We start from the raw sequence: 19,229 nt of genomic DNA on the forward strand, positions 1-19,229 counted from the left end.
GCAATGGCCCTGGAAAACCCTGTTGTGGTTGGGGTTTTCCTTATCTGCCATCGACCGGGGTTTGCACCCAGAAAGGTAGGCATAACAAAACAAACCCCGCATGGTAAAAACTAAAAAATAAGAAGCAGATAATTGTAATGCCCTTCAAGAAGACCTGGACAAAATAAGTACAGAATATGGAGCCCCACTTGGCAAATGGAATTGAATGTGCATGAATGCCATGTCATGGAATGTGGAATAGGAGAACATAGACCCCACACAACCTATAAATTATGTGGAAAATCTTTAAAGACTTCTGATAAAGAAAGATATCTAGGAGTGGTTCTAGATAAAAATCTATCACCTAAGGACCACATAAAGAACGTTGTGCAAGGAACCTATGCTACGCTTTCTAACTTCAGAATTGCTTTTAAATACATGGATGGCGCAATACTAGAAAAATTGTTCACGACTTTTGTTAGGCCAAAGCAAAGAATATGCAGCGGTTGTATTGTGGCCATATCTTAAGAAGCACTTCAACAAACTGGAAAAGGTGCAAAGACATGCTACTAAGTGGCTCCCAGAACTGAAGGGCATGCACTATGAGGAGAGGTTAGAGGCATTAAATATGCCAAAACTAGAATATATAAAAAAAAGAGGTGATATGAATCCCTATGTACAAAATAGTACCAGGAATTGATAAAATTAATAGGGAAGATTTCCTGAGACCTGGAACTTCAAGAACAAGAGGTCATAGATTTAAACTAACTAAACAAAGATGCCAAAAAATGTAAGAAAATTCACTTTCGCAAACAGAGTGGTAGACAGCTGGAACAAGTTAAGTGAGAAGGTGGTGGAAGCCAAAACCGTCAGTAGTTTCAAAGCATTATACGACAAAGAGTGCTAGGAAGATGGGACACCACGAGCATAGTTCTCATCCTGTAACTACACTTAGGTAATTACAGTTAGGTAATTACAAAGGAACGCAGATACATCATGAAAGCATAATCTGGGTCGCGAAGGAGGTAAGCCACAAGGGCTTCCCGCACCACATGGGACGGGGATGCTGGAAGCTGAAAACCTCAGGAAGAATGGAACCGAAGAACCAACGGGGTCTCAGAACCGAATCCGCGAGGGTTAGAATACCAAATCCAATTCGTACGAGGAGGGAGCAAAAGAGAACCCCCGCTCAGAGAGTACAAAAACCCAGGCAGAGTACAACAGGGGCCCAAGGCCCTCCAATTCTACCTCCTCCCTCACCCAGCGTTTGGAGGATCCGGGGCCGAGCCGTCCTCCAAACCCCCCGCCTCTAAAGAAAGAGCAGAAGCAGGCAAAAAAGCAGGAATGAAGGGGGCCCACTGGTCACACCCAGAAGCTCCAGCTGGAGGACCAGGCTCAAATGCCTCCGTCACTATCCCAGAAGGGGACTCCCTCAAGACCATCTGAGTCTCAACACCAACGAGACCCCTGCCCTGACTCGGAAACCACCAGACGTTTCGGAGCCAGAAGCATGGGGGGGGGGGGAGGAATGGGATGATCAACAGAAGGGAAAGGACATGGTGGGGCTGACGAAACCAAAGCCAAAGCAACACCCACCCCCAAGTCCGGGTCCCTAAAACCAAAACGGGGCAGTCTCGGGGCATCCGGCGAAATGACCAAACTATCTAAGTTGCAGCAACCTGAACCTAGCATGCAATGCAGCTGCTGCCTGCACCCCTCATATCATGATTAGTAGCTTGGGTGAACTGGAGCCAAACAAGCAGCAAATGTCACACGGCTCCAAGTGAAAATAATCACTGACCTTACAAGCACTACGGCAGAGGAACAACCTGTGAATGTCACCCTGAAACAAATGAACCCTGTACGAAGCGAGAGGGAACTCAAGGGTCACATCCATCGGACCACGGAGCCCCGCGGGGTTTTTCAGAGCCCTTAGCCCTGGTAATATGCTAAGGGAAGCCCAGGCAGGGGACTGCGAACCGGTGCCCAGAACTACCAAGCAAACTTCTAAAAGCCGAACCCACCGGGGCGTGTCCACTCACGGGGGCCCCCTAGCAAGGGGTACCACCAAGAATACAGAAATGTCTATCTAAAGACCCCGAAAGATAGATAGGGGGCAACCAACCAAAGCCAGACCCCCCCCCCCACCAGGCAGAAAAACAAAAGGAAACCCTGCAAGAGAACAATGTACCTAGGCAGAATAGAGCCGGCCGCTATAATAGGTGATAACTAGCTGTGCAGTATGCTGCGCCCCTACCAGTGACAAAAACTCCCTTCTACCCAGAGGCAAACAAGGGCAACAGAAACCCCAGCTGACTCCACGGGCAGCCTAGTACCGAGCAGTAAAAAACACAGCGGAGGTAAATCCCAAGGCAACTTGTGGAAGGTAGCCCCAAGCCCCAATGGCAGTAATTACAGGGCACCTAGGGAAGGAAACCCTAGGCACATGCAGCCCGAGAACTGCAAAATATTACTCCTATAAACACAGAAGTGAGATTACTCCTGGCTCACACCACCTGTAGGAACAGCCCACGCCACAAAGCACAGAAACTGAAACCAAAGTAGGAGCCAGAGGCACATGACCTGCCAGTATCACATCAGCCAGGAACTGACGGTTGGATTGCCAGCACAAGGATCTGGGGCTCCTCTTCCCTCCCGGGGAGGAGGGGGGGGGGGGCAGACAACGGCGCGGCAACGTTATGACATCATGCTCGTTTGCTAATTTTCTTTTGGGGAGTTCTGTTCACTCGTTCAGCTTTCGGTAGCAATATTTTCACCAGAAGAAGGGTTTGTTTTGGAGCGCCTACCTTTCTGGGTGCCAGACCTGGTCGATGGCAGATATAGAATGCTCCCAACCACATACGTGGGTTTCTAAAGGCCATTGCTCCTCGTGCCTCTCTGAGGAGGCCAGGATCTGGCTCATGGTTCCCGGTAGGCAAGAACTCCATGCACGTTGACTGATGCCAGTAAGCTAATAGATACATATCAGCCTGGATAGCTCCAGGGACCTGATGGGGATCCCCCCAGAAACCTAATTAAATACTTTTGTTGTGATATCTAATTCAGAGCTAAAAAGTATTTATCTCTTTATAAACACAATGTCTACAATGGCTTCATCACTTTCATTTTATCTCATTTTGGATTTTTTATGAATTAAAAAGGCAACAAAAGTTATCACTTACTGAAGGAAGGGACCCTTGTACTCGACTCCATTCTATTCTTAATTGTCCTGGGCTACCAGCAGAACAGCTCACACGTACAGTTTCTCCTGATCGAGCTTGTACCATTTCATTTGAAACCTGTAAAAACACAGAGTATCATAATACAGTACTAACAATAATAAATGATTGCATTTCACCAAGAGAGCATTGATCTCAGACCATGACAAATACGCAGGCAAAGCACACACAATATACCTCATTGTATTCCAATACTTAATGCAAAATGTATACAGACAGAAAGTATATATTCTCCATTTATCTTTACGTATAAGGTTTATGTCTGTTAGAGTACTACTGTATGTATGTATGTATGTTTTGATTGTAATTGATAAGAGAAGGTATTCAAAGTCCCTATGCTAGGTCTATCTTACAATACAAACAATACATCTATCTTACAATACAAACAATACATCTATCTTACAATACAAACAATACAGTACTGGCCTACTGAATATTCTTTCGTAAAGAAAAATTATATATATTAAACCATATATAATGAAACAAAAAAAAAAATATTTTAACAAAATTTTTTGGCTATAAGGCTTCATTGCAAAATTTCAATACTAACCATATTGTTTGTCCAAACTAAAGCATGTTTGGATTTCACGTCAATATAATGTGACATTTATGAGTATTCAAAAGAAACCTCTTGGAAGAAAGAAAGGCTTCCTAGACCTTCCATTAATTTACTCAATCCACCATAATGACAGTTCTCTCAAAGGCCCAGAAAGACAAGATGTCGTATGTATGTATGTATGTATGTATGTATGTATGTATGTATGTATGTATGTATGTATGTATGTATGTACGTACGTATGTACAGTATATATATGTGTGTGTGTGTGTGTGTAATTACCTAAGTGTAGTTACAGGATGAGAGCTACGCTCATGGTATCCCATCTTCCCAGTATTCTTTGTCGTATAATACAGTAGTTTGAAACACAGTACTGACGGTTCTGACCTCCTCCACCTTCTCACTTAACTTGTTCCAACCGTCTACCACTCTGTTTGCAAAAGAAAACTTTCTAGTATTTTTTAGGCACCTTTGTTTCCTTGGTTTGAATCTGTGTCCTCTTGTTCATGAAGTTGCTGGTTTCTGGAATTCCTCTTTGTCAATTTGGTTGATTTTTTTTAGTATTTTGAAAGTGATCATATCTCCTCTTTTTCTTTTATCTTCTAGTTTTGGCATGTTTACCACCTCCAGTCTCCTAGTTTTGGCATGCTTAACCACTGTGATGTACCGCATTTATAGTGAAATTCTGGTTGTGCGCAGAAAATCAGATGTTCACAAACAAATTTTTTCTTTGTAAAATGTTAAATTTCCTTCCCTGAACAAGTACATGTAAAAAGAAAAAAATCTATTTACTTTGGTCATGGGGATGTGGACAAAGTGGTGCGTGATGTCATCACAGGCTGATTGCCTATGCGTGAAGTTCCCAGAGGTGGTCGCCCAGGCCAGTGAAGCCTCGCGAGTTGCCATAAATATATTACTCTTTATATTTTCTATGCATTTTCAATACTTTATAATTAGTGTCTTTTATTGTATATGATAGACATTGGTGTCCTTTACAGTATGTATACAGTAGAACATTCAAAATGTACCAAAGAACTGTGATACATGTGTCAGTAATGTGTCCACAACAATTGTTCATTGGCACAGTATTACTTGTTCAATATTCAATATATTTACAATATGTACACTTTCACACACTATTTATACAGTCACACACTGTATAACATACTCAGTACTTCGGAAGTGAGTGATAATCAAAGAAGCAGTCCATTATACACCGAGAATTCGCACTCGATGCACCGGGCACAAACAGATTTTTGCCTCCTGTTTCTTCGTTCTGTGTGTTTGAAAATAGCACACGCAAATAGACCCATGGCTTTAGTACCTGTAGGTGGTATGTAGCCAAGCTTGTGAAGTGTAAGATAGTCTTGAAAAGATTATAGGAGAAGATCAATTTGTAAGGTAGTTTTCAAAAGATCACTTTGTAAGGTATTCTGGAAGAGATTCAGGTATTCTGGAAGAGATTCTGGTATTCTGGTCAGAAATTCAGCTATTCATGAAAAGATCGCTTTGTAAGGTAAGATTGAAATAAACAGCTAACCAGCGATGAATGTAATGAAATGCCATCCCTGATCTCCGTCCTCATTTTTCCCCTCCATCACAACACTTTCCATCCCTCCATTTTTCGTGCCATCACTTTCCCTTCACCATTGACCTCTTCCCCTCCCACACTTATAACTTTACCTTCATCCCTCATAATTTTCCTTTTCCTCATTCATCACTTGCCCCTCACTCATCCTAGGCACTGCCAGGTTGCAGCATCAGGGAGCTTCCCCGATGGGAAAGGTCTTCCAAGAACACCCTTTTTTATTACATCGGTATTTTACAACTTACGGATAAAAATCTTCTTCACACTCCATTAACTTCCCCATTCTTTTCATCTGACCACTCCAACTTTTTAGTTTTCCCCAGAAAATGTCTTTAAATAGAATCACAATTATGCTAAAACTTACCCTCACAATAATCAGTTGAGTAGGAGCAGTAGGCCTTTCAGTAATTATAGGTCTGTGATCACCATCACCTTGGACTACATTAATGATGATTCGATCATAATCGGTTCCTTGATTATTTGTTGCTGTACAGTAATATTCTCCCGAGTCAGATAGTTGAGCACTGCGAAATGAGAGCAATCCGTTCTGCTGGAACACCTGTGGAATAGATGAATGATGATGAATCGATGAATAATGATGATAATCCTTATAAGACACTTCTAAATCAGTCAAATTTAACATCAAATTAAAACAATTCATCTAAAATAAGTGTACATAGCATGTGAAATCCAAGTTATGGGCTGAGCAGGGGTAAAGATTCTGTCAATAAAACTGTCAATCACTTCACAAAGTACAATGACAAGTCATAATTACATGTCCACAACCCAGATACGTTGACGCACCCAAAAAACCAGCGTTGAATGTAATGAAACGCCATTTTCTGGGTGAGCCCCGGAGGCTCTCTGGAGCTTATCGGGCTAATGTATGTTATATTAGACTGGGACATTAGCTAAGGAGTTCAGACCTACCAGGGAACAGCACCAGAACCTGGCCCCTTCGGAGAGGTTTCAGGGAGCAATGGCCCTGGAAAACCCCTTTGTGGTTGGGGTTTTCCTTATCTGCCATCGACCGGGGTTAGGCACCCAGAAAGGTAGGCATAACAAAACAAACCCCACATGGTAAAAAACTAAAACAAAAAAATGAACAGAGAGGTAGAAACTCCCTACAATCACAAGGAAACAAGCAAACATCACACTTTACTGCCGCCCCGATCGTCCGTGCAGCCCTCCCCACCCCGAGAGGGGGAGGGGGAAGCCCCGGACCTACCGCGCCGGCTGCCAAGCTTCAGTTCGGAAGCTAAGCTTCAACCAACGCGAAAAAACCACCTACCGGTGGGAGGCAGGGTTGCTAGGGAGCCTCCGGGGCTCACCCAGAAAATGGCGTTTCATTACATTCAACGCTGGTTTTCTGTGGGGAGCCCCTATGGCTCCCTGGAGCTTCATTCCCAAAGAGAAGGAAAAGAAAGGGCTAACCCGGGAGGCGGCCGCCACAAACTCTGCAACGCGAAGCCGAGACAACAGGTTGCAACCTGCGACCCAAGGCAACAAGAACGCACAGGAGCAGACGCGCATAAAGAATGGGCGGCCAAGAACCTGTGTGACCCTCAAATCCCTGCGCCCAAAATGAGCCCTAGACGTCACCAACACAGCAGCAAAAGCTGCAAACGTCTGAACAGCACGGGCACAAAGACAGACCGCAGGCTGGAAGAATGAAAAACTCTGGGGACGACCTGGGAGACCCGAGCCTTGAAAACAGGGAACGAGGGGAACCGGATCAACCACAGCACATCCCCAGACACGATACGCAAGCAACGGCAAAAAGCACAACCGGACAACACAGGACGCACCCCTGGCCAAACCAATCAAGCATCAATAACCCAAGAACCCCTCCGGAAAGCAGCCGTCTCGACCGTCGCCAGGACGGAGAAAGGCTGCACATGTACAAATCTACCACCAGTACCAAAGAGTATCCCCTTTGTGCGGGGATTGCCCTCATTTTGATCTTCCCTTTTCTTGCTTCTGGTCGCAAAGCATCTGAGAGTTTCCAGGTTGGGGCAGGGTTTAGCATGGGATGTGGCAAATTGTGTGGCCCCACAATTTGTCCCCACACTTGAAACTTTAAACCAGATCCTGGTCTTGGACCTCCATAGGAACGGTGGTCAGGGAGGCCTTTTCAGACCTGCAGCAAGGGATTTCTTCATGAGTTTCAACTCTGAACTCCCCCACTTATACCTGCTCCCAAAAATCTACAAAGGCATGGACCCCATCACTGGATCTTGGCCAGTACTCAGTGGATGTAGAGCACCGACCCGTCCCATAGACTGGATCTGCACAGCCCTCTTGAAACCCTCTCCTATGCCTCCTGGACGAACGTCTAATCGTCCTAAGCCACTACGGACTTCCTACTGAAACTTGAAGCCACCAACAACGAGATGGGACACCGTCCCACTCGAGGCTACCCTTTTCTCTCTGGATATTGTCTCTCTATACCCTAGTATCCCCTAAAGAAAAGCAGCAAATCTGGAAGCTGATTTCTTCACCGCCAACATACACAGGATCAGACGGGACCTACGGGATGCAGGTGTCAGGCATCCTCCCTCGCAAGCCCTACTGGTAGAAGCTATACTCCATATGATGCGGGATACCATCCTAACTTTTAACAACGCAACGTATAGGCAGGTGAAGGGGACAGCAATAGGGACATCCAGCAGCGTCGCTATAGAAGAAATCTTTGTGCACCAAGTATTTGAGGTACAACATAGTGGTTACCCCAACAACCTCCCCCCCCCCCCCATCTACTTTAGATACATTGACGACATCTTTGGCATAATGCTGGGTCCCTCCCAGGCCCTAAACATCTTCCACGCATGGGCAAACACGGTTCACCCAAACTTATGGTTCACGATAGAGAGGCACGAGGAAGAATTCAATTTCCTGGATACCACGGTCTGGATAGACCCAGCAAGTAGACTCCTATACATGAGAGCCTACTACAAACCAACAAACCTGCACATGTATCTCAGGTATGACTCGTGCCACCCGGAACCACTCAAGAACACACTACCGTTCTCCCTGGGCCTCCGCCAAAAACCAATAAACAATGATGACAGGATCCTACAGACCCAGCTCCAGGACCTCTGGGTAATGCTCCGCGACAGAGGATATCAAGAAGTCCTCCAACACGCAGCAAGAAGCCTGCAGGAACGAACCAGGAAGCAACTACTTAAACAGACGCAACGAGACCACCAAAACAGGAGCATCCTCCCTGCAACTTTTTTCGCAGGCCTGTCAAGACCACTACAGGAGGCACTCCAAACCATTTGGATCTGGTTAGAAGAAACATATGGCGAGCACTCAACATGGGCACACTTCCCACAAGAACCTCCGATGATAGCATGGAGATGCAACAAGTCCCTTAAGGACCGCCTGGTCTCTGCTACGTTTCGGTGAGGGTGCTCACCCCACACATACAAACCCCACTCTCTCGAGGCTTAAGTGATTACTAAGTGATTACCAAGAATTTGGACCGCAAAACAGGGGAGTTTAGACAGATCAGCCGGGGTGGCCTAACGAGAGGTGGCCGCATCCCCAAGAACCCATTACCATCCTGGGGATGGAAGTCGGTGCCTCCCCACTCAAATAAGCTCCCGAACAAGCTAGGATGAATTTTTTTGCCTCATGGTGGACCAGCAGGGAAAAGCCCAGGCAGAGGAAATGTCGTTGAGTGAGGCCCCACAATTTGCTACCTATTCCGTATCAATTGCGGAGGCTTTACCCCACGAAGGGTTCATGGTTTTTCTGCAGCCAACTCCCTTTCTTTTGAAGTCTCTCTTTTGGACTTTTCTCTTTTCTATCCTGGGCAGGAAGTACAGACATGGGCTCTGCCCCAGGTCCAGTCAAATGTGGCTTCAGAGGTTTGAGGGAGCCACAAGGAGCTCCCCTAGAAAAGTCTTCTAATATAATTACTCACCTTTTACCTTTTCATTACTTTTACCATTTCTTTCCATTTTATAGCATGGTTAACCATTATAGTATGGTTTTATACATGTTTCCTGTTTTAATTTGTTTTGTCCATAGCACAGGATCAGGAACCTTTCCTAACTGAGCATCATATTGTCTCCTCTGAAATCCTTGATTTACATTTGTTTCAAGGTTTCCAATGTATATTACAGATATTACTCCCATACAAATTCTAATGACATCTGTGATAGATGATAAGATTGCTATAGTTGGCATCTTTTTCTATGTTGAATATGAGAATAAGAAACCTACTGGCACAACTGCAGTTCAGTCAACTACATAGTATATTAGCACCTCATATCCAACAGTACCCAATTTCCAGAAGCATTTCCCTTCTGCCTCTACTACCTTTAAACTGTCATGTACCTCATGGACATTCTGCTTCTTACTACAGTTCCTTTCTCTTAAACCCTCTACTTTCTTCATGGTTGATATGTGCAGATCTTCACACCAGTTTCATTACTTTTTCAGGTTCAATATGACCTCCAGTTCCCTGTCTTTCTCAGGTTCAATATGACCTTCAGTTCCCTGTCTTTCTCAGGTTCAATATGACCTCCAGTTCCCTGTCATTCTCAGGTTCAATATGACATCCAGCTCCCTGTCATTCTCAGGTTCAATATGACATCCAGCTGCCTGTCATTCTCAGGTTCAATATGACCTCCAGCTCCCTGTCCTTCTCAGGTTCAATATGACCTCCAGCCCCCTTTTCTTTCTTTCTACATTCCCTTTGCAGTATTTCTAAAATAGTTCTAACTAATAACTCAACCTGTTTCTTCAACTGTACTTTCTTCACTTTACAACTTCTCTCATCTTTCACTTAATTATATAGTGTTCTATGACCTCTACTAAATAAAAATTAGGCTATACAATCCTCCATTTTTCTTAAAATTTTGAGAGCCCAGTACTGACAGGATTAGAATTATATTTAATTTACTGGTATTTAAGGATATAAAACTCAAAAAGAACTTACATTGACAGGAAGATCTCTGTTTGGACCACGAGTCCAAATAATCTGAAGAAATGGGCTTCCCTCAGCAAAGCAACGAACGTCTAATGGTGCCCCAACTCTTACTTGAAGAACTTTACGATCCACGTCCAAGATAACACGAGGTCGTCCTCCTAGGTTTGAGAAACAAAAACAGATATAGGTAAATATAGACATATTATTTCAAACCATAACATGAAGTCAATACTGCATTTTACAAAGTTTTAGCCATGATATAATATGACAATACAAACTACAAAGAGCATATATTAAAACTAAAGATTTGTTATGGCCAACTGAAGGATCTAAAACAAATCTATTGGGCTAAGTATGAAAGAAAACAATACTAAATAAACATGGTTATCCAGCAGACTAACTTAATTGATTACATTTAAACAGTTATACCTTATAATAGCTATATCAACTATACAATAATAAAAATCCCCAGTGCAATTTAATTTTCATATCAAGTGATTATTTAAGGGAGAAATGTATTTTCTAAAAATCATCAACTACAGTTATAATAAAAAATCATAAGTATAAAATATGAAAATACAGGTAATTAATTAACACTTAATTTATGCCTAGCTGAGAGCAAAATCAGTTTAATTTGGTATTTATATTATAAATATATTTTAAGACAACAGACAATAACAAATATAATAACAAAAAGCTCAGTGATAGAGCTTCCGCCTCACACCATGGGGTTGGTGGTTCCAGTCTTCTACTGTCCAAGTTAATGAAATGTTTATTTCCACAATAGTGTAATTGACTAAATATAAATAAATAAATAATATATATATATATATATATATATATATATATATATATATATATATATATATATATATATATATATATATATATATATATATATATATATATATATATATATATATATATATAAAATATAATCTTTTAAGCATTCTTAATCAATTTAATCCTCATTTAATTTTAACACTGACTTAAATTATTTCAGAAATATTACAACAATCAGTGAACAATAACAAAAATAAATACCTTTGATGTGCCTCATGTACGACTTAATCTAGGCCAAAATTGTATAAACGAACCTAGATATGGAGTAGCTAACTACATGATGCTAAAATTTGCAAATATTTAATGAAGAAATCTGTACATTGTTTAAATACTGTACAATGATGAAGAACTTGATCATGACAAGACTTGCAAACAAAAACAGCTCATCCCCTCACCCACAACTAAAATATCCACTAAATGTATCCAACTGTATACACACCATAAAGTTGTATGTCCTGTACTACAGTACCAAGAAACTGCAAATATAGTGGAAAACTCAAGAAGAGAAAGATCACTGATGAAGCCTGAATGCAACAAGAAAAAACAGGCAACTCTGAGGTGTCAGTTTAAAATATTAACATATATATATTATGCATACATATAAGCCCTGTCTCCATCTATACAAGAAGCATTCCTAATAGGCATGAGCTTGCTGCACACTGAAAATGATTCAAAGTATAAAATCAAGATAGTTATCTGAATCTAGTCTCTTGCCTGCCCAAATGCCATGGGAACCACTCAAGGAAAATGTACGATGCTTGGAGAAGTGTACCAAGGTCTGCTGAGAATGCTGCCATCTAGTGGCAGATAGAGATACTGTAGCAACTACATGGCTAACTAGCAGTTAGGCGAATGTAAATTGGTGTTCCTGTGATGACGAGTAGGCCTTGAAAAGGCTTTGAATTTTTAAGAAAAAGATCTACAGGTCACTCTGGGTTGACTGAGCTTTTCACCAGTGCCTCCCTTGCACCATTATAATGAAGGTGAGTTTACATATACTGTTTATTCTTTAATTTTTCCAACTTCACACCAACAGCCATATTAAACATTTTATGAGCCCTGAGCTAGGCAAGAATTTGGGACCATTTTATCACTGGCCCTAAATTTGTGCCTAGGAGGAACAACATACACACACACACACACACAATAAGTAACTGGAAAAACTAACTTCCTGAATATAAACCCAGAATTTCTAATAGGCCTAACATACAAAATATAAAATAATATCTAATGTCTTCCTTGAGTTCTTGTCCAGGTACAACTAGCCAAATATATCACCTGTTTACATCTATATATTCAGCTCATCCGCCTGTTTTTGTAGTACTTATAGCAACTATGAGGACCATAGTATATATATACCGACGTACAACGAAATTAGAACATAGAAATCTCAACTATTGAGTTGGACAAATCATAAACTATAGTATAATTTTAAATTGTGCATTATTTTCAATATTGTGATTCTTAATTAATTATTTTAGGTATAGACTTGCCTGAAACATTGTATGACAAATAATATTTTTCTCAAAATTTATTGTCTGACAACAGAATGACACAAAAGACAGAAACAGAGCAAAATTCTAAGGCATGCCAGTAAGACTGAAGCTCATTATATTTTAAATGTTAATTGAAAAGTTAAATAAATAAACAATTGATGAGCGACATGCCCAAACTGATACATGAGCCAATGCTGTTATTGTTGACTATCATATCATATTATTATTTTTGAAACCAGCTAAATTGAAAACAATAAATGCTGTTTTTACTATGAAAAAAAATTAAAAGACAAATACTGAACTGATATAAAATATGGCAATCTGAAGAAATGTTTATAATATTTTTAAGGATGTTGTCAAAGGAAACATGCAGTGCCGTCATGAAGATAACATTATGTTAAAGTGACAATCTGAGGATTTGGATTTGTACATATCCTGATTATGGCTTGAATGGGTTTAGTACTTGTGAAGAGGTTTTAAACAGCCTTATATATTATTTAATATTGCTTTGCCAAATGCTAACAAAACTTTTTTGCAATCTGAATTTAAAGACTGACACACACACACACACACACACACACAGACATTTTACTGAAAGTAGCAAACAACGTCAGAACTGGAACTTCACAATAGCTCACTCCACAAACCACATCCAGAATTTCATATTACTAGACTGTAATCATGAATGGCAATATACCGTAACATGCATTTATTTTTAACAAGTAATATGCATAACATTCTTTGAAATACAGAACTACATATATGAAAGTTAACATAAAAATACATTAATATTTAATAATGCAATGTGCATACAGTAGGTTGAACAATATATGATAAGAGTCAAATTAAATATGAATAGCTAATAATAAACTTAATTTGCTGCAAGACAAAATACACAAAGTACCTGAATATTCCTAATTTGCCGAGAGCATTTAACATAACACATCAAAGGTTTATAGGCATATTACAACGAGAACATGCTAGGTCAGCCAGGGTGAAAAACAGGCAGGATTTAACAAGCAGGGAAAAGTAGTGTTACCAATGGTAGAGGTGCATGGAGGCAGGAGGAGCACCACCATGCCCACAAGGAGGGAGACAAGGAACAGCAGGGGGGACAAGGCACCACCACACCGAGCTCCACTGGACCCAACTGCTCCCACACACCCAACAAGACGCAGTGGTAGCGGTAGTGGTGAGGGTGGTGGGTGGTGGTGGTGGTGGTGTTGTGTTTTAAGTCATAATGGTCATGGTTGTGGCGATCAAGATAACAAGTTGATCATCAAGGTAAGCAGTAGAAGAAAAGGAAAAGGAAACATGTTAAATACTGATTGTGTATCCAGTATTCTGTTACTGAAATATATTCACCACACACACTACAAAGATTTGCGTATTTACATTCACACACAAAATTAAGTATTAATTTGCTTATGTAGAGTATACACAACTTTATGCTTTTACATGCAAATAGTCACTCCATAAATAATTTAGATGCAGTATATTATTAAAACTCTTCTAATATATTTTTATGTATAAACTAGTGTGTGTTATGAGGAGGGGGGGGTGCATAATTGTCTTAAGTGTAGTTTCATTATGAGAGTTCATGTTTGTGGTGTTCCGTCTTCCCTGTAATTTTTATCATATGACAATTTGAAGATTCAAATGGTTATGGCATCTAATGTCCTCTCATTAACCTATTCCATCTGTCTGCCACTCCATTTTCAAAAGATAATGTCTTTTGCAAATTCTTAAATCTATTTACAAGTTGTAGCTTAAATCTATGGCCTCTTGTCCTTAAAAGTTGCAGATTTCAAAATTTCCTGTTTATAAACTCTAATTCTGCAACTATTTTGCATATGGTGATCACCTATGTTTTTTGTTTCTTTTGTATATTAGCTTTGGAATATTGAAATCCTTCAGCCTCTTTTCATAGCTATGATTACTTATTTGTGATTACTAATTTGTGATTTACACACTATAGTCCAAGTTAATGGTGTCCCCACTTTTCTTTGGGAATCTAGAATCTCTGCCCGATCAATGTCAATCTCTGGCAAAAACGCCATGAGCGCTAGTGGCTTTACAAGAATGTAAAAACTCTTGTATATATATAAAAATAACAAATCAAATATTTAACTCAACTTTTACTATCCCAACTGCTCACAACTCATTTTGAGAGGAAATATTTTCCCACATCTCTCCTACAAATGTTTTGTTTTCTTTTTACAGCAAATTTATCCTCCATTTCCACCTGTAGCTGTAGTTATGAAACCTACCTTATCCCTCTTTTTATATTCTCTGATACACTTTTATCTTCCAGAATGGGTAGCACTCATTCTAACTGTTTGACATGTTTCTTCAGATGCAGACACTGCACTACCACTATATATTCCAACTTTGCTCAGATGAATGCTGAGAATAAGAATTTCTTTTGATTTATATTGTTATAATTAAAACCCCAACTCAAGATTGCTATTCAATTCGATGGATGTACCAGTAGTTAAAGGAATGGCAATAGCCTGTTGCTGTTCATTCTTTTTTATTTTGTTTATTATAAATAATTCTTAATCTTCTATTGTCATCAGTACACAAATGCATAGAATTTATTTCATCTACCACTATGCAAAATACTTGTCATTGCCTTTCTTGCAAACATTGCTGAGCAACTTACAACTATGACTTATTGATCTGCTTATTTATGGTTTCAAAATCTTTCCTGCCTGTGTTCTAATATCCATTAATAAATTGATGAGGATACCATATCCTTTCAATTATTGTTATATTGTATTGTTATCTTCCAATTTGGGCATAATTGGTACCTGTAAGCTTTACTAATCATTAATATTTTATATATATTTTATGGCAAGAATATGTTTTTATTAATATCTTATAATGTGATTCTTTAGATGAATACACCGTTTTGAAGCTACATATTTCAGTTTAGGTTTGACGAGTTCTAAATAATTTATGAATAAAATAATGAAAGGTAATTTTAATATTTTACAGTGTTACTTTATAATCCATTCATTTACTATTTTGTTATTTTATAATAAATACCAAAATGCATATACAGTGCTATAACTACTGCTATAATTTCCTTATTCAATTCTCTCAATTTCCTCACACATTTTAATCATCCTGCCTATTTCCACTTTCCTCTATTTTCATTTCATTCATGTTTTGCTCCATTTGCTCAGCTTAAATCATCCAAAAGTATTTTGCCATTATTTTGATCTTTTTTCCAAAATCATATTTGCATACAATAGTCAGTGAACATATATATAAAGTTATTTGCATCCAATGGCAGATATTTCATGAGAAACCAGTAACATTATTAGAGTGGGTACACTAATACACTTGGGTACATATGGGTACACTTGTGAGAAACGCTAATACGTCTGTGTCGTAAGAAACGTTATCCTCTTATCACTGTTTCTTTGGCATCTTTTATTCTAACTTATATGGTTTCAAAATTAGTCTTTCATGGGGGAACTAGCAGAAACCTCCTTATAGTACAAGTAGAATTTCAAAATAAGTGTAATTACCTAAGAGTAGTTACAAGATGCTATGCTTGTGGTGTACCATCTTTCCAGCACTCTGTCTTATAACGCTTTGACACTACAGAAAGTTTAGGCCTCCACCACCACCACCACCACCCGTAACATGCCCCATTTACAACGCTGTTTGTAATAGTGAATTTTCTTATATTTCTTCAGCAGCTTTGTTTAGTTAGCTTAAATCCTTGGATTTAAATCCTTAAATTCTTAGCAAGAACTCTTTGTTCTTGAAATTCCAAGTCTCATGAATACTTCCTTATTAATTTTGTTGATTCCTGTTACGTATGTAGTTATGATGTAGTTACGTATGATTCCTTATTTTGTATGTAACGATCATATCACCTCTTTCTTTTAGCTTCTAAGTCTGGCATATTTAATACCTTTAATTTCTCCTCGTAGCTCTTATCTTTCAGTTCCAGAAGCCATTTGGTTGCATGTCTTTGCACTTTCTCCAGTTTATTGATATGTTTCTTGAGATATGGACACCATACACCCACTGTGTACTCCAACTTTGGCCTATCAAAGGTTGTGAACAATTTCTTTTGTATTTCACCATTAATGTATTTAAAAGCAATTCTGAATTTGAAAAGTGTAGCATAGGCTCCTCGCACAATGCTCTTTATGTCTTCATGTTGTCCTCAGGTGACAGTTTTCTATCTAGAAGAACCCCTAGATCTCTTTCTTAATCAGAATTTTTTTTAAACCTTTTCTCATAATTTATAGGTTGTGTGTGGTCTTTTTCCCCCCTATTCCACATTCCATAACATGGCATTTATTCACATTAAATTACATTTACCAATTGGTCCTCCATATACTTATCATTTCCAGGTGCTCTTGAAGGGCCGGATAATCACATAGGTTTCTTATCTTCCCTAGTATCTTAGCATCATCACCAAACACATTCATATAATTTTGTATTCCTTCTGGTACGTTGTTTATGTAGACAGCAAACATTACCCGTGCAAGAACTAAACCCCTGTAATTACCTAAGTGTAGTTACAGGATGAGAGCTACGCTCGTGGTGTCCCGTCTACCAAGCACTCTTTGTCATACAGTATAACGTTTTGAAGCTACTGACGGTTTTGGCCTCCACCACCTTCTCACCTAACTTGTTCCAACCATCTACCACTCTGTTTACAAAAGAGAATTTTCTTATATTTCTCCAGCAGCTTTGTTTTGTTAGTTTAAATCTATGACCTCTTGTTCTTGAAGTTCCGGGTCTCAGGAATTCTTCCCTATCAATTTTATCGATTCCGGTTACTATTTTGTACGTAGTGATCATATCGTCTCTGTTTCGTCTATCTTGTAGTTTTTGCATATTTAATGCCTCTAACCTCTCATCATAGCTCCTGTCCTTCACTTCTGGGAGCCACTTGGTGGCATGTCTTTGCACCTTTTCCAGTTTGTTTATGTGCTTCTTAAGATATGGGCACCATACAACTGCTGCATATTCTAGTTTTGGTCTAACAAAAGTCGTGAACAATTTTTTTAGTATTTCGCCATCCATGTATTTAAAAGCAATTCTGAAGTTAGAAAGTAGGCTCCTCGCACAATGTTCTTAATGTGGTTCTCAGGTGACAGTTTTCTATCTAGAACCACCCTTAGATCCCTTTCTTTGTCAGAATTCTTTACAAATTTCTCACATAATTTATAGGTTGTGTGGGTGGTACGCCGCTCGTGACCTTTCCCCTGCCCAATATTACTGATTACTGTGTGGTGTGTGAAGGATGCCAGCATGGTTGTCACAAGTATACTTGTGGTGTGCCTGTGTGGTTGTCACTGGCGAAGGCAAGATGTGTGTCGTGTGTCAAGGATGCCTGCATGATTGTCACTGGCGAGAACAAGATATGTGTGTGTGGAGACGTGTGTGTGTGCAGCTATTTCAGTGAGCTAGCTTCAGTGTGCCACCATTTGGCCCTTCCAGAAATTACATAACTATGTAAAAATATTCAATGTGAAAGAAAATATATATATATTCTCTCAGCTGTTGAGAAATTATATAACTAAGATTGTTTGTAGTCCAGTTACTGTATGGAAAAACCACAAACATGAAGAAGCATTTTTGGTATTTATAAGGTATTACACAAGATTAAAAAATTAACCCCGATAACTGTAGGGGCATTATTCATTCACCAAGAAGCACCAACTTAATATTGTAAAATTTTATACCTTGTCCTGTATATTTAACATTGATTATTAATTTTGAAAGAAATGTACTGTACTGGTAAAATAATATACTGTATGTGGTTTTTGAAGTATAAGAAGAAGAGAGCTTCTTCAAATATTACATATACTTTTTACAAAGCTTTGTGACAAAATATTTTGACAAATCTGTTGTAAGCCAAGAAACTATTGATAGTATAGGAATTGAATTATGAATCACAACATACTGTGATTTTGAATAAAACATATATACTTAAAAATTAACCTGCTGTATAAAGAGATGTAAAGTTCCATAATGGCATTTTCAAGAACTATTAATCACATAAACTTGATGAACAACACTCATTTATTACCAACTCAAAACACCTTAGAAAAAGCACATATACAGGATCCTGCAATAATAACTATTTAGTGGAAAAAAACCCGCGTTGAATGTAATGAAACGCCATTTTCTGGGTGAGACCCGGAGGCTTCCTGGAGCTATACCAGTCTGATGTTATATTAGACCATGGCAACAGCCAATTGATGGAGTTCTAAGCCTACCAGGGCCCACGAGCCAGAACCTGGCCTCCTCAGAGGTGCATGAGGAGCAATGGCCTATAGACACCCCTATGCAGTTGGAAGCAGTCTATCTGCCATCTACCAGGTCAGGCAACCAGAAAGGTAGGAATCCCAAAACAAACTACAGCTAATTAAAAATGTAAACCGAAAGCCGAATGAGCAAGCAGAACTCCCCAATCAGAAAACAAGCAAACAAGCATGACGTTACCACAGCTACCGTGCCGCTGTTTACACAGCTTCCCCTCCCTGGGAGGGGGAAGGTGGGGCCCCGAGACCCCACCTTCCTAAACGTGACCCTTCAGGAGTCCAGC

At 39.7% G+C, this 19,229-nt stretch overlaps 1 protein-coding gene across 8 annotated transcripts in view; it reads right to left on the bottom strand.

The window, feature by feature from the left end:
- Nucleotides 1–19,229, bottom strand: part of LOC123767760 (terribly reduced optic lobes) — a 354,074-nt gene that overhangs the window by 144,845 nt on the left and 190,000 nt on the right. For all 8 annotated transcript variants that reach the window (XM_069310630.1, XM_069310627.1, XM_069310626.1 and 5 more), the window contains 3 exons: nucleotides 10,314–10,462; nucleotides 5,727–5,921; nucleotides 3,162–3,278 (listed from right to left, as the gene is read on the bottom strand). In XM_069310630.1, the coding sequence (XP_069166731.1) occupies nucleotides 3,162–3,278; nucleotides 5,727–5,921; nucleotides 10,314–10,462 (461 nt within the window). The remainder of the gene's footprint in view (nucleotides 1–3,161; nucleotides 3,279–5,726; nucleotides 5,922–10,313; nucleotides 10,463–19,229) is intronic.

The sequence above is a fragment of the Procambarus clarkii genome, chromosome 67 (assembly GCF_040958095.1).
Source record: "Procambarus clarkii isolate CNS0578487 chromosome 67, FALCON_Pclarkii_2.0, whole genome shotgun sequence".
Classification (NCBI taxonomy): Eukaryota; Metazoa; Arthropoda; class Malacostraca; order Decapoda; family Cambaridae; genus Procambarus; species Procambarus clarkii.